General features: G+C 38.8%; 1 protein-coding gene across 1 annotated transcript in view; it reads right to left on the minus strand.

The window, feature by feature from the left end:
- mrpl23 (mitochondrial ribosomal protein L23) overlaps window positions 1-21,677 on the minus strand; it is a 43,220-nt gene that overhangs the window by 8,485 nt on the left and 13,058 nt on the right. Inside the window, exons 3-4 of the mRNA XM_015056213.1 lie at window positions 18,314-18,396; window positions 15,939-16,012 (exon numbers count right to left, since the gene is read on the minus strand). Coding sequence (XP_014911699.1) covers window positions 15,939-16,012; window positions 18,314-18,396 — 157 coding nt within the window. The remainder of the gene's footprint in view (window positions 1-15,938; window positions 16,013-18,313; window positions 18,397-21,677) is intronic.

The following is a 21,677-nucleotide window of genomic DNA, read 5'->3' on the forward strand; positions in this document are numbered from 1 at the left end:
TAATTTATAATAAAGTCCTCCAGGCCCTCCATCTTCGATTTTATGGCTAGCAAAAAGATTTCAATCATGGTTCACCAGTCACCTATAACCCATTTATTATTTTTATCTGTATACGTCACACCTTTGGTGTCAAATATGTTTTTCTATTTTACAAGTTTTATTCAAAAGCTGTAATCTCCCCAAAGCAAATGTTCTTATTTTTAAGGTAAGTCTTATTTGAGTCTTGCTTTTTGAATCCAATTACTACAATAATATTTATTGAGATGCACCCTTATTTAAACATGGATAAACCAGTAATACTATAGAAATGTTTATGGCATTAAAAGGTGTGTCATCCTCCATTCTCTATAGTTAATCATCTACTTTACTACAACACAAGCTTTAAAAAACAGCAACCTTATGATAAAATCCCTGCCACTTTCTGCTTTTGTTTTGCAGCAACACTTGAAATTCAAGCTACAGGAGGTTTTCTCGTGAAAAAAGCCAAATGTGCAAACCCTATTGTAAGAAAAAAGGCTTAGTCAAGCACAAGCAGAGAGCTGCCAAACACCACAGCAGCACCTGGAAACCAGCGGCACAGCCAAGGTCCTCTGTGTCTTTCTGCACACACTGCCATTGAGGAATCCCGAGTACAAACACTGAATCAGGCAAAAGCAAGTTTGCTGCAGGAGTTAAAAGGAGGACACCAAGAAGCAGAGGGAAATATTTTGATGGATGAAAGGAGAAGGCTGGGAGAAGAAGTAAGCAGAGGTGACATAAAAAAGGGTCTACCCCTGTGCTATAAACACCAGACCTGGAAACAAGATGACCAATGAAGCATTGAACCAAACAAGACTTCTCCAAACTTGAACCAAACATTGTCGCATGACAACTCCCAGTTAACAACGCTGCCTTGGACGCCTTATGTATACACTCAGTGAAGATTAATACCGGCCTCGGAGAGTGCGATTCACAAGAACAACAAAGCCCTGAGACTGAAATCAACAAAGCGATGAGACTCATTAAACAAGTCTTATTATTGGCAGCAGGCTAGAGCCCACGTGTGTGTATATCCAATGTCTGCTGGACACATTTCCGCAGCCGGTGTAAGTGCTGCCAGAGAGCATTCATATTTTTCTTTGAAATATGTACATCACACCACAGCAGAAGCAAATGCCCATGTCCTCTCCACCTCCATGAGCTCATGTTTAAAACAATCTTTCCTGACTCTACCTCTCCCTGTGTATGTGCACGTCATATACAGTGCGCATGTTGACTGATTTATGGCGGGGACCTGCAAAGACTGGCCAAGAAGGACAAAAGCAGAGAAAGAAATTAAGTTATCATGAGCCTCCAAGGGATTTATTTTTGTTCCCTATACTTCCTACACAACAAATTGAGGAAGGGGATACTTTCACTGACTCTACCATGATCTTTATATTGCCACCAATGGAATCTAGTCGCTATCCAGGAACATAGGGAAGAGGCCTCAGACTGCTAGCTATATAAATATACTCCTCTTACGCACATGAGCAACCCATTACACCCACAGTTTCCCTCAACAGGGGAAAAGGAGGAGAAGTAGTGTAGAGTAATGGAATGGAATAAGGATTAAAGGAATAATGTATACTTTGTGTGCTCTTTATTTCTGCGAAGATATAGATAGGTCTTTAGTAAGACCAAATTTCATGCCTTGTTTTGTCTCAGAAAGTGAGAATTTATTGTGTTTTTCTGCGCTGCGTCACATTTAGGGACCACAGTCACACTTTTAACCTGTTAATTGACAACAGCTGCCAAAATGAGTAAACAATTGGTGCCTCGTTGTTTTCTTAGCAGTTACATTCAGCAGACGTTACAACTGACTTGCTTGTGGTTAGGACAAACCTCTGAGGCAGAGCTACTTCAGACGAATGTTCCCAAATAACAAGAAACGCTTTTCATGATTATTGGTCTGATTTGGGGCACGCTACGACGCAAAAGCAGACATATATGGGTGACTTGAGTAATCATGCTGGGATCTTCAGAAGAAAAGAGTTAAAGAAAAAGTAAGAAACCAGGTATTGCCTAGATCACACGGCAAGATTTTTACAACCAGTGGCTAATTTTCAAAACCCGAGAGACCACACACACATGACGATTAAGTGTCTAAGGAACAACGGGTTTGGTCATATGATGTGTGGTGTTGAGCTTCACGAAAGGAGCAACACACACACACACACACACACACACACACACACACACACACACACACACACACACACACAAAAAAATCACTCACCAACATTCAGATGTCAGACGAGAAATCTCGCAAAACCTCTCAAGACCAAACGTGAAGTCAGAGCAAACAAACTGGGCTGACTGGGGAGAAGCAATGGTGATAGTTTGTGGACTTTCTGGTGCACCATGGCAGTTTTTTTTATATCTTCTGTATTTTAGATTCCCCTCAGTGTTTACACTACACATCTCAATTACCCACTCCAACTGATGTTTACAGTTCGAAAAGCAGATCTGAGGGCAGCTTGGAAATCAGGGTCTTACCCAAGCTGGAATCAAACACACAATCCAACAAAAAAAATATTTGTTTTATTATAACTTATTAACATATCAAGAAATATCTTTTCGCAAGGCCTGTCCAAAGTGCGGCTTGGGGGCATTTGTAGCCCTTGAAATAATTTCGTGTGGCGCCGGCTGCAGTTCAAGAATGGTGAAAATTTGAGGTGAAAAGTTTAGGATGAGACTTTCGGTGGAAAATATGGCTCTTCTCAAATGAACAAAGTATAAGACAGAAAAAAAAATGCTTGCTGATTTTTTTTTTTTATTTTTTTTTTTGCTTTAGTAGAGCTTTAAGTAGAATCACGTACATCCAGTGACTTTTAGTCAAAAACAGTCTTGGGGACACTCATTATTTAACTGGGCTAAATATAGCAAGGGGTTTTGAACAAGCTCTTGTTGGTGATAGGAATAATCTTAAAACACTTTTTAGGCCAACAAAATTAGGTGAAAATACAAGAATTAACAATAAAATTATTGTATGGATTTATTTTTAAAAAATGTAATAAAAAGCTGCTATAGGCCTTTCATCAAGTATTAAACTCAGTGGAACAATCGTAGCAAGAGAAATGCTGTCTGAAAATCTGAAAGTTTCATATAATTTTCTCTTTTTACATGGACTAGTATTGAAAATGTGCATGTTTGTGAGAAAGCTGAAATACAATGCATCTGGTTTACACTTGTGTTTATATTGTCCTGTATATTGTATTGTATACATTAAAATCAATTAAGTTCTTTCAAATGCCTTGGAAACTTTGACCATACATGATTATTTTTCTTCAATGACAACTATAATCAATTCCCCCCTTTAAACCCTTATTGCATTATCTAAAAATCCCCAAAATATTTAAAAACCTAATGACTAACATAAAGAGCAGGATAACACAAACAGTCTGATGATTACAGAGAATTCCTGCATCAAGGCTTCTGGGTGGACCACACATTCAGTCTCCCTTTATCTCAGACACAATATTAGAGTGGTGCCTCCTTTAGTGCTCTGATAAAAACAAGGAAAAGAAAACTGAGAAACCTGAATGAAAAAACAGACTGCAGGGGTAAAGAATGTCAGTATCAAAAAGAGAAACAGAACAACCTTCTTCCTTTGTAGGGACAGGCTGTCGAAGAAAAACTCTCTCCAACTTAAAATGTGTTTAAACTTCCTTCAGAAACCTAAACTGATATTAAAGAGTCAAACTCTTTGTATGAAAAAGACTTTGAGAAAAATAACTGCTGAGCATGAGAGCGGGAGAAAAGTAAAACCATCAGTCTGTAAAAGTATGTGGCAGTGAGAGTAGACCACTAACCAAGAGCATCCTGCTACGAGTTCACTCAGGGTCATGAACCCAGCGCTCCTGCCAATTACAGAGAAATGTCCACATCCCGCCAGTGGTCAAATAACTTAGTGGGCTTTGGCTCACAGCAGTGTATGTTTGTGCATGCCTCTGTGTCATTCATATTAATGGTGACATATGGTTCACATGATGATGACATAACAATGTTTTGGATGCTGTCTGAACATTGGTTGTTTAAATTCATGTATTTGGAAAGTAGCTGACCGTGGAGTTTGCATGATACATACGTGACTGTGGTCATGAAGTGCTAATGTTGCACTCATCTGCGCCAACGCCAAACAAATTCAATCCAATTCAAGCTGTAAGGTGCAGGTCTGTTAAGCAGGAGGCTGCATTCTGCCTAGCTGAGCAGATATCCGAAATAATTACGATTGTGTCACTGTCTAGAATAATCTGAACATGCACAATGTAATAAACATTAGTCTAACTTAAATGTTATTTTTTTTATTAACTTAGAAATAACTAAGAAGTAGAAATATATGTTTTTCAATTTTCAAACAAAAGTAATAAATTGGCAGGAACTTTTGTGAAAATGGCCCATAAAACTATTATATTTTTTACTCAAGGTTATAATAATGCAAGAATATTATACAGGCCTACGCCTACTTAGCATGGAAAAATGCCTTAGTTCAAGCTTTATCAATATAAAAATATTAGATAAGTGTTTGTTAGGACTGGATGACTAGTAGGTGTGTAGCAGGATCTCGTCGTAGAAGATCTTGCGACATTAAAACATCACAATGCTTCTCGTTAAGGTGACTCATGAGCACTAACCAGCTCTATTCCTTATGAAGCTGGAACAGAAGATGCCCCAACAACACTTCAGTCATTTGATAGGCAGGGTTTGAGGTTTCCAGTGGGAACCTAAAAACCTAAAAAATTGAATAAAATTTAACAGCATTGATAATCTCAATAAACATTTATGTATTTGTGGTCTGTTTTAAAATATTAGTGTTTATGGGGCCCCTGAAGCCCTTGGGGGCCTGATGGAGCCGCTGACTTAATTTGGATTAAACAGAAGTGCAAATGTGTTGTTTTTAGACTAGTTGTGGTTCCCGTAGCATATAATTACACAGTAATACTTTTACATTTTCTGTCAAATTAACATCTTTTAATACAAAAACACGGTAGACCACCGGTGGGCCGCCTCGACGCCCCGACCACCGGGCTTAGCAAGTTTTCTGGGCGAAACCTATATATAGTTGAGAGTTTGCACCTTATTATCAATGACACTGCATGAAATGAAAATAAACTTCATATGAAATTCATCTTATAGAGATGATTAGATTTTCAAGTTTTCTGCTAGAAACAAGCTCATTCTAAAAAATCCAAACGATTGTACATTTCCAGTAAAATGTGTTGAAAAGCATATTTTTCTTTCTTTTTTTAACATATTGCACAAGCCTTTTTTTTTATCATGACGTCATGCAGAAGAAAAATGTGTTTCTGTTTTATCTAATTGTTTGGGATGATAAGATTCCAGCGCTAATGTGTACAAGATTACTGGGAAAAAGACCAGGAGTTGGAAAGATGGGTAAACACCGCCTCTGGTGTTCAGCTGAAAATACATGATCTATCGCAGAAACCCCTTGACGTATGGTGGTGCACAAGCACACACTTCTGCCCAGAGACAAACAGTGGGAGTGGGTGAACAAATGTGTGAGTGCGTGTGTGTGTGCATGGTAGTTTTCATGTCTGGGCATGTCTGCTTCCAGCCTGCTACTGGAGACATCGGACCCTGGTAACAGAGCTCTCAGGAAAAGATCATCACCATCTAAATACACACCCAGCCACCCACAAAGACATTCCCATCAATCCAAGAGCTGGACACTTCTTGGAGAACAACAACAGTAGCCAATAATAACATTAGTAAATCTGTCCACATTAACAGTGATGATCAACAACACATGAGCGATGGCAAAAAAAAAAAAAAAAAAAAAAAAAATTTCAACTTCAGTGATTCCTACCTAGTTATTAAACCTTAAGGCCATATGACACCTCAACCTTATTTTTGCAGCTACTTCTCATAAGACACAAATAAACATATACGTAAACATCTGTTCACAACCATTATCCCCCCTCATGTATGTCATTCACCCCTACAACCCTCACAATGTACCCCATTTCTTTCACAAAAACAACCCTTACCTACCCTCCCCCTCAATTTCAAGCATCCCCTCCACCAACCCCACCCACCTCTCATCTTCAGACCCAAACATCCAGGCTACACACACACACACACACACACACACACACACACACACACACACACACACACACACGCGCACACACACCATGAGACCCTTAAACAAAACCTCACAGACTCACTCCTACTTTGCACTTGAACATAAACATCCAAGCAACACCCCTGCCCCCTCCGTGACACTAACAGGAATGCTGGGACCAGCTGGTTGAGAAAATAAAAAACATAGAACACCAAAACAGGAAATGCATCACTGGGGCCTATCAGAGGGCTTTATCAGGCTGGTGGCACCCCTTCGGAGAACATGGGTGGTGCCATGGATGACTGGTTGATCAAAGTGGAAGCTGTGTTGAGAGGTGAGTTGCATGTACGCAACTCAAGAAAAAGTTACGTGCGTGTGTGTGTGTGTGTGTGTGTGTGTATTGGTGTGTTAATGAGTGATATATAGATAAAGGGAAACTGAAGGAAATGCGGGTAGCAATAGAAAATGCTGCAAACTCAAATTGAGGATCAAATAACAGAAAAACATGATAAAGATGCAGAAGACAGAGTTGAGACAGATTGCAGAAAATATTGAAAATATTTGAGAGAGAGAAAAAAAGAGGGGTGCATCTCTATACTGATCATCATTTCCTTACTGCATCAGTATTTCATATGGTGACGAGTTGAGTTGAAACGAATTTACTGCAAAGAGCTTCAAGTTTCAAAAAAAAAAAAAGATCTACGTGCAAGATCCTGCTCTGTTCTCCATAATTCATGTTCTCTCCCCACCAAGCTCTTATGAAACCTGCACACTCCTAACAAGCCACATAAACACAAAATTTTACTTGAGAGAAATCTCCAAATCAAAGAAGGGTTCAGCAAAGTTTCAGCAGCACCAAAGCTCCTCTTTTGATTGGCCTCACCACCTACAAATGCAGTGAGTGAGTGCACTAGATCATTCCTTTCCTCTATTAGCCTCCAAACCTACAACACTAACAAGGACTTTCAAGAGAAACTAAAGCTGCAATGCATGAAAACTGGAGCTCCACACAACCCTGCTGCTGGCTCCACCAGCTGTTCTTAATGTTTTATGCCATGTGTGATCCAGGCTACTGAACATTGCCTAAAACTGTCAAATTATTGTAATCTACTAACATAGAAAGGTGGCTTTGCCCCGAGGCTCCCAGTTTCATCGCTTTTCCGTTCACTTAACTTGAACGGAAGAAGAAATTACGTAAATCACAGTTTCTTTGTTAGAAACATGAAAGTTCTTTTTATTTGTTTTGAAGAGCTGCAACAATCAATCTTTCCTTGGCGAAAGCATTAGTTTTAAAGCTAACAAGTAAGTTAAGGACTTACGAGATTATCCTCATTAATGCATAAAAGAAAGAACATTAATTTGATTGTTTATAAAGCTTAAAACCCAGTGCATAAAAATACAACCTGTCGGTTGGTGAAACTGAAAACCAAACACACGAGAGCCCAATTGATTGGTTTAACTGCATAACAGCTACATTTTTTTTTATTATTTTCCTTAAAACAAATGGTGTTTTGTCAAAATTTGTTCCAAAAAAATAAAAAACAACACTAATATTTTCAGATCTTATTTCAACAAAAATGTACAAAATTAAAAGCCCACCTCACCTTCTAAAGACAGCATGTGTTGTTTTTCTATCTAACAAAACTAACCAAATACACACAGGGTGGGCAGTAAATACACATCACATTACTACAGAGTATATTTGTTCTAGCTGCCAAGAACAAATACTTGAATAAAAGCAAATAAGAAATCCACTGATCAAACCAATACCGATTTCCAGTTTTCTTAAATATCTGATTTGCCAATCCCAATTTGAACAAGTCCTCGTATTTTTTCAAGAAGCACATTCACTCTTTTTGTGCTATAGCTAAAACTATGAAAGGAAAATAAAAGCAGGAAAGGTAAAATTGATGGAAAATCTAACCCTTCCTCCCTGCCTATATACGAACCCATTTACTTAAGTTCATAACATCAGGTAAATAATGCATTAAACCAATAAAATCATTTATAAAATTATTTTAAAATCATTTTTAAGGATTAGTCTTGTCATCTAAAAGTAATTAAAAAACTGTTGGTGTCATAATTGCCGCTGATCGTAAACAAAAATTACGACTGATATGTAAATAGATCATTTGTTTCCTTTTTGAAGATGGATATTAAGATTTTAGCAAATATTTCAATACACAATATATATTTAACTTCTTTTTTAAACAATATTGGAGCACAGAAAATATGTGACATCAAGTGAAAAAGCAGCTGGTCACCCAGAAATGCTAACTAAATAACTTAAACTAAATAAATTAAATCCCAAATTTTCATAGCTGAAAAACGAGAGGCACACCAAGGGAAGAAAGCTCTGAAAGCAAAGTGGCAAACGTTAAAAATGTTAATTGGTGCGATAAGCAAGGGTGAGGCAGCACAGGAAAGGGAAGGAAGCTCAGCGGCAGACAGGCAGGCCTGTGTGAGGAAAGCCTGCGTTTGCGTGACAAGGTGAAAAGGGAAAGGAACGAGGGAGAGCAGGAGCGATTTCCATCCAAATACTTCAAAATAATAAAATTCCTCAAAGATAAGCACGATTTCCCGCTCAGCCCCGATTCAGCACCTCCAGCTTCGTAAAAGCAGACGCTTTCCTTCAGAGCTGAACGGAGGGGAGACATGGTGGTCGGGGTCTCTGGGGGGTTTAAAAACCCTCCTTCCCCAACGTGTACCCGTCTGTCATCACCCTTAGTCAGCCTAGCTAAACACACACACACATGCAGTCACACAACTCTTGTCCATTATTAAGCAACACAGAGTCAATAGCAGATAGGAGATAAATGAAGTTCTGTAAAGGAGACCATACAGCAAAACGTTGCCATCTAGTGTTAGGCTAACACGACTTAGCCTTACTCTCGTCATCATTCCGAATACAGCTGTTTCCTCCCCCCACTTCTCCCATTTGAGCTGTGTCTCAACTCCTCCTTGCTTGCTGCTTTCCACTTACTAATGTCTTCTTTTTCCCCCCCTCTTTGCAGCTGCCTATTCTCATTTGATACAACTCTCAACTCATTGCCGGGAAGCAAGTTATGGGACAAAAAGAGACCAAAGAGAATGCACTGAATTTTCATCAAAGTAAAAGTACAACTTAACATTTCTTCAATTCTGAGAACAATGACTTGTGTTGTCATCAGAAGCCTGGTCATTTTCTGTAACGTACTTCTAGCTCCTTCAACAAAGCACTCGTCTAAACACACGCTGCATGATCAGCTACACATCACACCAACAGCAATACAGCTTTGCTATAAAAATGTGTTATATCTGAAACAGAACTTAAGACATTTGACTTTGCAATATGATGCCTTGAAATTGGTCTGTCTCTTCAAGGAGTTCCCACTCGCTTTCAGAACATCGACACAATAATGCTTCTCCACTGTGCCATTTACTGTTATTAGGAGCACTGCAGTTTCCACCAGGTGTTAGCCAGTTGCTGCTGCTAGTCTGGTGGAGCAGTGTGGGGAAGGGGAGCTCAGCGGGGCGGGAGCTCGGCTTGAGGACAGAAGGTCCAGGGAGGAGCACAGTGGGATTGGCTAACACAACTGAGTAGGACTTTATCCCAATACAATTTAAAGAACTAGGAGCATAGAGATGTACATTTTTCCAAAGCAGTTTTGAATATCTGTAAAGCTCTAGCCTGCTAATAACCATTTTTAAGTATTTTTTGTCATTAGATTTTTAAGTATTTTCTTCTCATGTTTGAGTGTATTAAAAGTCGACTGTTCATAAAAAAAAAATAATAATAATAATTGAAAAATTTGAAAAAAGACTCCTAAGTCAATGTTGAAGAGCTTTCTTTCTCTTGGTGACCATAAATCCACAAATATCGTTGGCGGTCTTTAAATAAGTGATTTCTGTGACAGGTTAAAAAAATTGTAGCACACCTGGAAACATAAATGTACACCATATCACAAATATTTTTATTCCCCAAAAGCCTCGCATTTAAAACTCTGGCTTAGTCACAACGTTTGTGCAAAAACTCAGATTTATTGTTCGACTTGCTACATTGTTAAATCATTCATTCATTTTATTGTAACCATACTGTGAAATTTAACAAGCCTTCCCTGCTGTGAACGGTCATTAGGTACAGTCATGGTAAAAAAGTACACCCTCATTACATTTAAGGGTTTTATATCGTTTATGCATATTTAGGTTTTTTTGGAATGTACTTTATTTTTCTAAACTTTTTTTTATTTTGGCTCAATGTTTCTTAAATAAATAAGGACGTGTTTATAATATTTAATGTGTAATTAAGCTAGAGGATAGCATATATACCTTATTTATAACCACCAGCCTGTAAAAACATCAGATATACTAAAAAAAAAAACAGCTACAGTTTTTTGTAATGATTTAAACCTTTGGTGTTTTATGAGGAAACAAAGACAAGCGAAATAAGTTTCAAGTCATTGTAGAATAAGGGGTTGGATTTTACCAGGCTAGTTTTTTGTGCACACTGCATCTTTTTGTATAAGATATTAGAACTGGGAGAAAAAGGAAATATTTGCTCATGACATAGAGGTGCAACATCAAGATGTGGTGAGGGAGCTAAGTCACTTAGAGCCCTGTAAAACACTTAACTGTACTATGATATACTGTAAATAACAGTACAATTGTAAATTATAGACTGCAGTGTGAGTAACTTATAATTATTAAATTATTTACAATTTCTACTACATTGGATGGTAGCTGTTTTAAATGGTGCTCAATACTTAAAAACTTATTTATAAATTAATTATATAACAATTAATAATATAATACATCAACCCATTTATCAGAATACCATTGTCCAATATATCCTCTACAAGTTTTATCTTCTCATCCTGAATCTAATTCGTTTAATTTTTATTTTATTTTTTTAAATAAGGCCACAGCAATATCCCCAAACTAAAATAGATCTTTGCTGTTGAACTTGCTGGATGCTGCAAACATTTCTTTCATTTAAAAATAAAAATAAAAAATAAATGGTTTGCATATCTGCCTGCGCAGGCTATGATCTAGCATTGGAGCTATTTCGGTGGAAGAAAATGTATTCTCTGAAATCTTCTGTGGGTCATTTCTGCACTGTCACTGTAATACGACACACATGTATAAGAATCATAAAACAAAAGTACTATTTGCTGAGTGAGGTGTGTGAGTGTCCTGCAAAAGTGCAACTGTAAATGTAACCAAATTGCTAAAAGGAATCACTGTCATATGTCAACGGATCTACAGTGAAGGATTTCCCACAGCAAAATGCAGATATATGAACAGAAACTGGTGAGGAAAGACGAGCATAAATCTCTGCACAGTAACTGGCTCAGACGACATTTTCAGCAGTGTAACAGTGAACTGAAAAGATGGGTATGGTCACATGTCCCATACTCTCAGCATCGCTCTTCAACAGCTTTCAACTTGCACTTCGAGCACTCAGCCCACTGAAGTGCTGCTGCTTGTCCCAGTTGGTGAAGCTCGCATCTAACTGATGCGAGCTTCACTGCTCGGTTAGATGCAATGACAAAGTCTCCAAAAAAGTGTAGAGCGTTTTTGTCAAACGAAGCACGGAGGACTAAGTTGTAAATGTTTGGAAATGATATTATCTAAAAAAAAATAAATAAAAAAAAAATAAAAACTGTAGCTTTTAAGTAGGAAAAACAATTACTTAAAATGGAGGGGTAAACATATGTTAGATGGGTGAGATTAACCCAGGTAATTTAATAAAGGGCAACCACAAGGTTTGAAATAATAATAATACGTCTCAGGAAAAAAAAAAAAAAAAGCTTTAAAGCAACAGAATTCACTTTTGAAAAAGGCTTTGCGGCACACTTTCCACACAGGATTCTGATAAATGTACTGCTATTTTTAAAATTTCAGAGGTTATTTAAAGCCTCATCACAATTTTGTTATTCGAATGCACCGTGAACCAGACAAATCTAATTATACCAACTGTACATGAAGTAATGTCTACCACAGAGGTCAAAAAGTCCAATCCAGGATCAGATTTTCCAGCATCCACCCATTACTGCATCAAACGGACGGAACAATATGAGTTGGGTGCAAAAATCTGAACCAAGTGTTACCTTGGGCACAGCGTTGGATAAAAGCAGTCTGAGTTTAAACCCAACAGTCCTACTACAAGGCAGCAAGACCTAAAAGTTGCAGGGTCAGACTCCAGGCTTTTTCATTTTCTGCTGCTGTTTTTGTCACCCCCAACACCACCCCTTCCTTCTCTTATATTCAGCTTCCTCCTCCTCTGCCCGAGAGCTTTGCCCCATCTCTGGACCTCCCTGTTCTGGCATAACTCCATCATGGCCTTAGTCACCACCCCCGGTTACCCCTCGCAGCCCCTCACACACATATATACACAGTTTCCCACACACAGCGCAAATTTCACACATGCAGATGCTATCTCTTGCCCCGATACTGGGATCCCCCTCTCAGCCTGAGGAAAATGGCCGTCACGGAACCCCGCTATTGGGAGGCCTCCCCTCAACCAAAACCCAAGATCAAGGAGCAAGAGAAAGTGCACAAATCTATTACTGCTGCAACACTAGCTGATGGAGGGAACAGGGGAAGAGAAAGGGGGAGCGGGAAGGATGAGGGTTGTTGAACAGGGGGGACTGCGGTGTGAGCATCTACCCACAGAACACTCTTGGACATGTGGAGTCAATTAGGAACAATCTTGTTTTCTCCCGACCGCTGCAAAAGAAGGGAGGGTTTTTCTTGGAGTGTGTGTGTGTGTGTGTGTGTGTGTGTGTGAGCGTGTGTGAGAGAGTGTGTGAGTGAACCTAGAAAAGTGTGTGGTAGGAAAGGGAGTTGAGGGAACATGTTTTTCTGAAAACCTGCCAGAGAAATAGGCCGGATATTTGGTTTTGTATCAAGCCATTTTATGCACAAAGAGTTTGCATCTCAGCATGCCTGCATGCTGTTCATCCCTAAATGAGCATGTCCAGAGAAACTTAAACGGGATTTCATCCAGAGAGTCGGGGCAAGTTATTGAAGAAAAGACAGCAGTAAGTGAATGATGGAGCAGGTCTCAGATGTGCAGACGTAGGTGTGTGTTCAACAGCCTCCTACCTATCATTGTCTGGTCCAGCTGGAAAAACCAGTAACAACACCCCCTCCTCTCCCCCCACCCCCAAAAAAAAATTACAAGCCACTTCCTTATTGTCAAACAAGAGGAAGTCTTCTCTTTAAAACATTCATTATCAGATCAATTATGTATCACCTTTCAAACTGTCTTGTTTAAACAGTTTTCATTATTCATCCTTTCATGATTGATGGCTCCAAGGTGCCTCACGATGTGAGGTAAAGAAGTGTCTACACCACATCCGATTTATTTGAGCAAGTTGAAAATATCTATCACAAAGGCCCTTTGTGTTTCGTGTAAGCATCAGGAGCAGTTGAAAAATTATTTTGGGGTGAGGGGGGTCTCCCTGAATTTAATCTAAACTGATATACTGCCATAAAATGGCATCATTTTTGTACAATTAATTTGTGGCGCAACGAACAAACCTGAAGTACGCCACATAATACCATCTCCATATTTACAGTAAAAGTCTGTAACCAAAGAAAACCACCTTAGGCTCAGTGAGAACTCAGAAGGGCAGATAGAGTGCATAAGCCACTAAAGAGAAACATGCAAAATAAAAATGTTTCTGTGCAAATTGTATGAGTGTATTTAATGAAAAGCAAGTAAAAACTCACCTTCCACAACAACAATTGCCCAATTAAGCCTGTAAGAATTGACCACCACTGACCATCTCATCTCTTTCCCTGGCAGGTTTTTCCCACAAAAACATTTAACGGCATTTGACAGTTTTGTTTTCCCTTTTCTGTCACTCCAAACGGGTTTTAATATCAAAGGTAACACGACTAAATACAAAGTGTAGATTCTAAACGTTGAGTTCATTAAGGAAAACATCTATCTAAACTGACAACACAGAAAAAAGCCATCATTTCTCTTATTAAATAATGGATGTGCTTATATATTTTCAAAGTCTGGGTTCATTTTAATTTGCCAGTCCGTTTCTGATTAATGCAAGAACTGTAAATTTAAGAAATAACTGTGTGATAACATGAAGTAGTTTAAACATGTCACGCCCCATTAAAAAGAAATCAAAGGACAGATGGGAAACAAAGTCATTAACATTCATCAATCTAAAAATGGTTTTCAAGTCATTTTTAAAGCTTTTGAACTTCAGAGAACCACAGAGGAAGCCAGAAGCAGAGGTTGTGGTAGACTTATTTTTACTGCCCGTCATTTTGACAGATGGGGTAAAAACAATCCAGTTACAATCGTTGTCCATCAATTTTAAAAATGATAACGACACATTGAAATTAATGTTCGGCTCCAACAAGCTGAACCAAGAGTGCAAATTGTGCCACCACATTAAGCAGAGAAATACATGCAACTTTTTTTTTTTTTTTTTTTTCTCTGCAGTGATAAAAATCACTGACTGTGGCCCCTGGAACTACATATAAACAATGAAATTAAACGATTACACTTGTGAACGCACACAACTGCCTCCTGGTTCTCATAACCTGTATTTCTTACCCGCTTGTGCGTAACAAAATGTCTCAAGGGGACTCGCTGCGCACGCTGTCGTCATAAGGTTTCGGACCTTTGACTTGGACAGGCAACTTATCATGGGTGTTTTGATGTTGATCTGCCATGGAGACTGGAATTACGAGCCTCACTTCAAACAAAGTTCAGGGAAGATTTCTCCCATTGAAAAGATCAAAAGTCATCAAGACTCTCTGAACCAGGGGTTTCCTGATCCTGCAAGATCTTGCTTTAGCAGGATAAAATCCAGCAGCAAGCGCTCCTGTGGAGCTTTGAATGGCTTAAAAAGCCTTAAAAAGGAGTATAAATAGACGTGGCAAAGTCAAACTCTCGGTTTAACTGACAGAGATGCTGTGGCATGACCTTAAATAGGCCACTCATGGTCAAAAACACTACAGTGGGGCTTTTTCCCACATAACAGAGAAGAGAGGGGGGACAAATTGCTCCACATCAATGTTTAAAACTCCAGTTATTGCAAATGTTTGATGGCATTTATTAGCACCAAATGTGGAACAGGCAGTAAGCACTTTTTCACTAATGGCCAAGTTGGTTAGGCTAGGTTTATTTTATTTAATAAATGAAATGTTTTAAAAATAAGAAACTGAATTTTGATCATCTTTCCGCCTTGTTGGCGATTAGAAACATGTCGGTGCCCCCCTGGCAGATTTCTGAAATACTTTTTTCACAGCAGTGTAAATGATTTATAACTAAAAAAAAAAAAAAAGGAGGGAGTACTGGTTGTTAATGTGGTGAAGTCTCTGCCTCCCACTGTGTACTTCACAGGAGTTAGTAAAATAATCCTGCTTACGCAAAACACTAACCGGAGAAAAAGCAGATAAAATGCAAGTTTAGTACCATTCACCCTAAGCTGCTTTGGCTTCATTAACCTGATGACAAATGAAAATGCAATTCAGTTTGGTATTTTGTCATAGTACCAATTAACTAACATTAAGGAAGCCTATTGGAGCTTTAGCCAATGTGACTAATTATAGTCAGTCAACAGCCACAATCTAATCAGCTAAATTTCTCAGATTCTCATATAAAAAGGCAGTAGGTTGCACCGGATCATATTTAAGGGTATCAGAATAGAAGAGGCTTACTACAAAAGCACCCCACATGTCAAATTTTTAGTTGGGGAAAAAAAAAAAGTAAGAAACATGTATTTTGTTTCTTACTTCCATCCATATGAAGACATGCAATAAAACACTTGCAGGAGTGAATACTTTTGAAAGGCATAACGTTAACATGAGTTCTCACCAGCTGAACGTAGGCCACTTTATAATCTGGCTTCTTGACCCTCTGGTTGAGGTGATTCCTCTTCTTGTTGGACCCTGAAAAACACAGAGCAAAATGGTTTATGCAAAATGCGTGCTAATCTTATTGCGACACTACTTATTGATAACTGTGAGGAGCTTTACAAAAAGAAAAAAAAAAAGATATTCAGTGCATTTTTCACTTCAACAGTTTAAAATAGCATGCTTTGAAATGTTTTGAGGAGAATGGATGTGTTTAATTTCCCTGTTGGTGTAAATGCCTGACAATGCTCCATCCCATTGAGAGCGCAGCATAGATTATGCTCTTTATCAACTTCAGATAATAATGTCAATCTCTTCTGTCTCACCTTTCCAATACCTTCAAGTCTCGAAAACAGGGGACATGCTGAGCTGCTAAGTGTAGCAAATGTGTACACTTGTGGGAGTGGGGCAGCATTTAGTCAAACTGAGATCCATTAATTCCTACAACTTCAAGGGATTTCACACAGGTGTGAATTTGACAAATGGTACCGTCAGTGAAGGACAATGGCAAATTATCAAATAGATTCTCCCTCCTTGAGATGCAAATCTCAATAAGACCCTGGTGGTCAAGTCCACAGGCCCATGGAGTAACTGCCACTGCCATGGGAACGGTTTATGACATGAAAAACAAGGGAAACATTCCCCTGTAATGACTCATTTGTACATAAGTGTGTGCGCTTTGTGCCACACACACAAAAACACACATACTATATAGCTTGTAATCACTAGCTAGGCAGCACACAGCTCAGGGAAAGCCCTAAGCAGGGTTGTAAAACACCCCCTCCACACCACCATGCTTAAATGGAGGCCCCTGTGTGGGTGGGACACAGAGGTAACCAAGTGTATGTGCCAATGTGTGTTTGCACATTCGTGTATGTGTTCAGGTTGCTGAGGAAAACCAAAAGGAAACTACTACTACAACTCTTGTACGGCAATATTATGACAAATCGAAAACATAACTGCACACCTTGAAAAGACACCAAACAAGATCTTTCGCCTCTTGAAGGTTTTCCCTAACAAAAAAGACACACAGACAGAGCTTTCACAGAACACTCGCAAACGCAAGCACAACTTCTCCCACATTGAGATTGCGGTCTGGCAACCAGCTATCACGTTACAAATCCCAGACTGGAGAGGTAGCCATGGCAACACCTTCCAAAATACCCCCGCCGCACAAGAGGGAAGAAAGAGTTGCTTGCACCCCTCGCTCTTCTTGGTCCAGTCCCGTCTTTACACTGCCAATGGAGTGGAACCCCTGACGCAGACAGGGATACCTTCTCTGACGCACCTCGGGAAAACCAGGGGCCTTCAGCTGCCCTTTGTTCTCCATCCCACTTCATCCCTTGAAGACTTGCAGCTTTCCTTGAACTCGCTACAACAAGGAGCATTCTTTCCTCCTGTAGCCTCTGACACAATCCTAATAAACAGTGTTAATTGCTTCTCCACTCTATATGCTAGGCGCCTCTCTCCCCATGATACCTTCTTGGTCTGACTGGTTTGACTGACCAATCTCTACCTCCTTCACAGGTAGACGGTGGAAGCTTAGGAAAAAAAAAAAAAAAAAAACAGAAAGCAAACAGCTTTTTAATTTGTTTGCTCTCTGTATGGAGCAACCAAATGAGTCTGTAAAAAATACATGGCTGCATTTTTCTTCCTTAAGGAAAAAAAAAAGATGTTAGAAAGCATTGTTAATGCGGTGAAATACCACTAATCTTGATTGCGTAATCATTTTTGGCAAAGAGATAATCAGCGCTCCTAATAGAGGATCCTTAAGTTAGGTAGACTGTGAACTGTATGTGCATGTCTGGAGGAAGCATGGTGTGATCTGGAACAGCTGGAGGCCAGAGTGCTGCAACAGCAGATTGTCAGATAAGCAGCTGTGTGTGTGTGCACAGAAAAAGGAGGACCAGGCATGAGAACCAATACCGCATTTGGCCGCTGAAAAACACTCCTGCGGCTGCATTTCAATAGAAAATTGTGCACATAAGATGAAACTGCTAATCACCGTTAAATGTCTTTTAAACAGAATCGATTTGACTTTATGCTTCCCAAAACACTTTTTCTCTAAACCTTGCAAACCCTAAGTGGAAAAAAACATGATTTCAACTGGATTAAACTTTTTTTTTTTTTTTAAGAAAAATGGGATGGCTCAAAATGCAACAGCTGATTTTCAAATTCAGTTTTCTGACAAATTACTAGAGAAAGCAGGCTCAATTCAATTTCTAAATATTCTAAATTGTTTTCAAGATATAGGAATGAATTGTTCTTTCTATTTATGATTAGCTTTAAAGGTTAGTAGAGTATTAAGTTTTTGTGCAAATAGCTAGAAAACCTCACCAAATTGTATCCTGGTGCGAACTACTCCAACTGGGACGTTATAGATCTTCTCCAAGTAGTTCTTCACGTCGTACTTGGTCATGCTGTTCAGAACAAACGGGAAAGAGAAAACAGATCAAAGCAGTATCACAATTTCAGTGCCATCAATACATGTGTGCTGCGACTTCACATTCAGGTACGGCATTTCATCGTATAACGGCGCATTCTCTTAATCGACCTTAATATAGGAATAATGTAGCCCATTTCCAAACTGCATTACAATAATCTCTGCAGTTATATCATGTGCTGTAAAGGGACAGGACACTCATGTGAAAACCCATTCAGCTCCTGCTGAATGGACCATAAAGTGGGGAGAGGAGAAATGTGAGTGTCAGTGTTCATCCAATTAACTGTCTAGGAGTATTGATCGTGCCCAGTGAAACTCTACACAGGAAGTGGACCTGGCACCAACTGATCTGGCGGGCTGGCCTAGCTCAAGGTAGCCCACTGGGTAGCACTGGGAACAGATTCCTCTGCCCAGAGGAAGAAAGGCTTTTAACTGCTAATCAATCTAGTCAATTGAATTAGCCCAGTAGAAAGCCCTTCTCAAATGCGTCAGACAAAGTGCTTAATAGCGACGCTGTGGTCTGACAAGAGAGCCTCGGATGTGGTGTCCTCTATCACCTCATATGTTTCTTTGACAGTGTAGGACACGGTAATTTTCGCTGTTTGTAAAGCAAACAGCTCGACACCTTGAGTGTTCAGTAACAATAAAAGATGAAGCAAAGATCTGCCTGAGGAAAATCCCATCTGTGAATAACAAAGACTCTTTGTACCAAAGAGTGATGTAATATTTGTTTCCATGCTGTAACTAACAATTGCTGTTCCTCCATAATAAGTTAAACTTTGGCAAAGCTTGCAGTAAAGTAGAAAGACAATGTTTGCATTTTGACAGTATGGAAAAAGGTAGGCTCGACTTTAAAATGATTACATGTTTCCATATTTGATTACATAAATTACAAAGGGCTTTCTTTCATTTCATAAGGAATGAGTTGTTAATTAAGATCTCTGAGTTAACGATGATTTGAGACAACTGAGGGCGTTTGGTGAAAGATACAAAAGAACTTCTCAGCTCCCACTTAGATTTTCTTTATGCTTTTAGTTAGAAAATCTGTGCAAACAGCAACATTTTAACTAGAAATATATAGAAGGTAAAAACATAAAAATAAAACCTTTAAAGACAAGAAACATATGACATTTTTCACAAAAACATCTTGGTCTTTTAATTCTTCATCTACTGCTCGACTTCAATAAAATGGTTTACTTTTAGATTATTGTGAGAATTTTTCTAATTTGTTCAAGGTTAGTAACCGTAGTTGTTTCAGGTTCAACAGTAAGTTACGTTTTTTTTTAGGAAGAAATCAATGGTAGTAATGTTTACATCTTCACCAGTCAGTTACAGTTCTTCTGTCGACATCCTGAAGCAAAAAAGATGCACCTTAACAAAATATATTCACCATAAACTATATTGCAAATGGTCAACTCTTTGGCTGTGGTGCATAGATGCTTTTGTACTAAGTGGCCAATCAGCACTGTTAGTGTTTTCAGTCCACTAATCATCCCCTACAACTAAAAGTAGCATGCCAGACCTTGTAAATTGGAAATGTTATAAATTCATTTAGCAAATATATCTAGTACTAATCATATTAACTTCTCAAAGTACTTTACTCTGAAATCTAACCTATTGCGCACATGCATACACTGATACAAATGAACAGACAACTTGAGGTTGAGTGCCTTGCAAAAGGGAATATTTGACATGTGGCAGGAGGAAACCGGAATACAATCCACAATTTTTAGATAGCAAAACAACTACTATTCCAACTGAGCCTCAGTCGTCCACTGGTGACAGAACAAGAGACTTTGCACGATACAACTTGAACTTTATTTGGTAATAAACATCACAAATGTTTTGTTTTTTTTCCTTCAAACAATTAAGTTGGATGTGCTTGAGTTTGTTCATAACCAACTCCAGTAATTTCAACAATTTCAAGGATTGTATCTGCTTACAGATACAATCATAAAAGCTGAAGTCTGTAAAACTTATCAATAAGCAGACGATATTGTCAGTGTAAGCTTTATTGTGCCCAAATTCACAAAATCTTCTAAATAGAAGGTGGATGGTTATAATGTTTTGTCTTTTAGGGTGCATATGCAGATGCTTGCAGGAGAGCACTCATTGAACCTTTTTTTTTTTTCCTATGCCAATTTAGAACGAAGGATCCCAAGATGTAACACGCAGATGAGCCTTTCTGCTCCATTTGCACCCACCTCTCCCAATAACCACCATCTCACAGAGAGTGTGCCAGAGGGAAGCAAAGCAGAGCGGAGTGACCAGGGGTACTTGAGTCCATGAGAGCTGGAAAGAGTAATTGCTTAGAGAGGTGGGTTTTCCTAGAAAGCAGGGTCAGGGAACTGGAGGAGAGGGAAGTAGCTTGAGGTCTGTTGAGTCTCATGTGGATCATTAGCAGGACGAGCACTGATCCTGATTAATGAGAAGAACGTTTTCTAAATAAGCAGTGCTTTTAACACTTCAGATATCCAGTCACCACAAACCAACAGATGGTATACATGAGGTCTTGGCACACTCATGTCTTTTACTATGCTTGTAGTTAATGAATAGGTACTTGACATAGCTCAGGAACTGAGAAAAAAAAACCCCATCAAGAAACATCATTTTAAATAGCTGCCAGCTAACAAGATTTTTTGGAAAAGGCTTTGCATCTTTCAAAGAAAGAAGGGGAAAATGTGATCCTTCTCCCCCTCCTTCCTTGGAGAGCAAAGCTAAAAGCGTTTATTCTTGACATATAAACAAAACTATTTGCAGACATAAACATATTTTTTACAAGCAAGAAACTTCCTCCAGGTTGGGAATGCCTTTCTTTACTGTCTGTAAAATATAAAGTGTTAGTCCATGTGAGAAAAAGCATGAATTGAAATGAAAGCAGACATGAGAAAGATGATACATGGAACTCAAACATTTGTGTTTTCCTTGAAATGGATTAAATGTCCAGATGTAAATCAAAACTAGCTGTTAACAGATGATGATTTCCAGGCAGATGTTCCCTCTCTCCTAACGTATAAAGAAGGTTACATTAATCCCATATACAGTAAGACAACTACCCCAAACATTCAGGTATATAATCATAGAGTTAAACAATTATTCCTTGTGATGACAAGACCAAGGAGTTATAAAAACAAACTAAGAGGCCCCAACATAGTCAGTTAAACTTAGTAAAAGTTGAATTTTAGAACAGCACATCATAGTTGTGGTCAAAGAGAAGGTCTACATACTAATTTGTTAGAAAAGATGCAAATATTCCCC

The sequence above is a fragment of the Poecilia latipinna genome, unplaced genomic scaffold (assembly GCF_001443285.1).
Source record: "Poecilia latipinna isolate Pla-1442-1.1 unplaced genomic scaffold, P_latipinna-1.0 Scaffold1365, whole genome shotgun sequence".
NCBI lineage: Eukaryota > Metazoa > Chordata > Actinopteri > Cyprinodontiformes > Poeciliidae > Poecilia > Poecilia latipinna.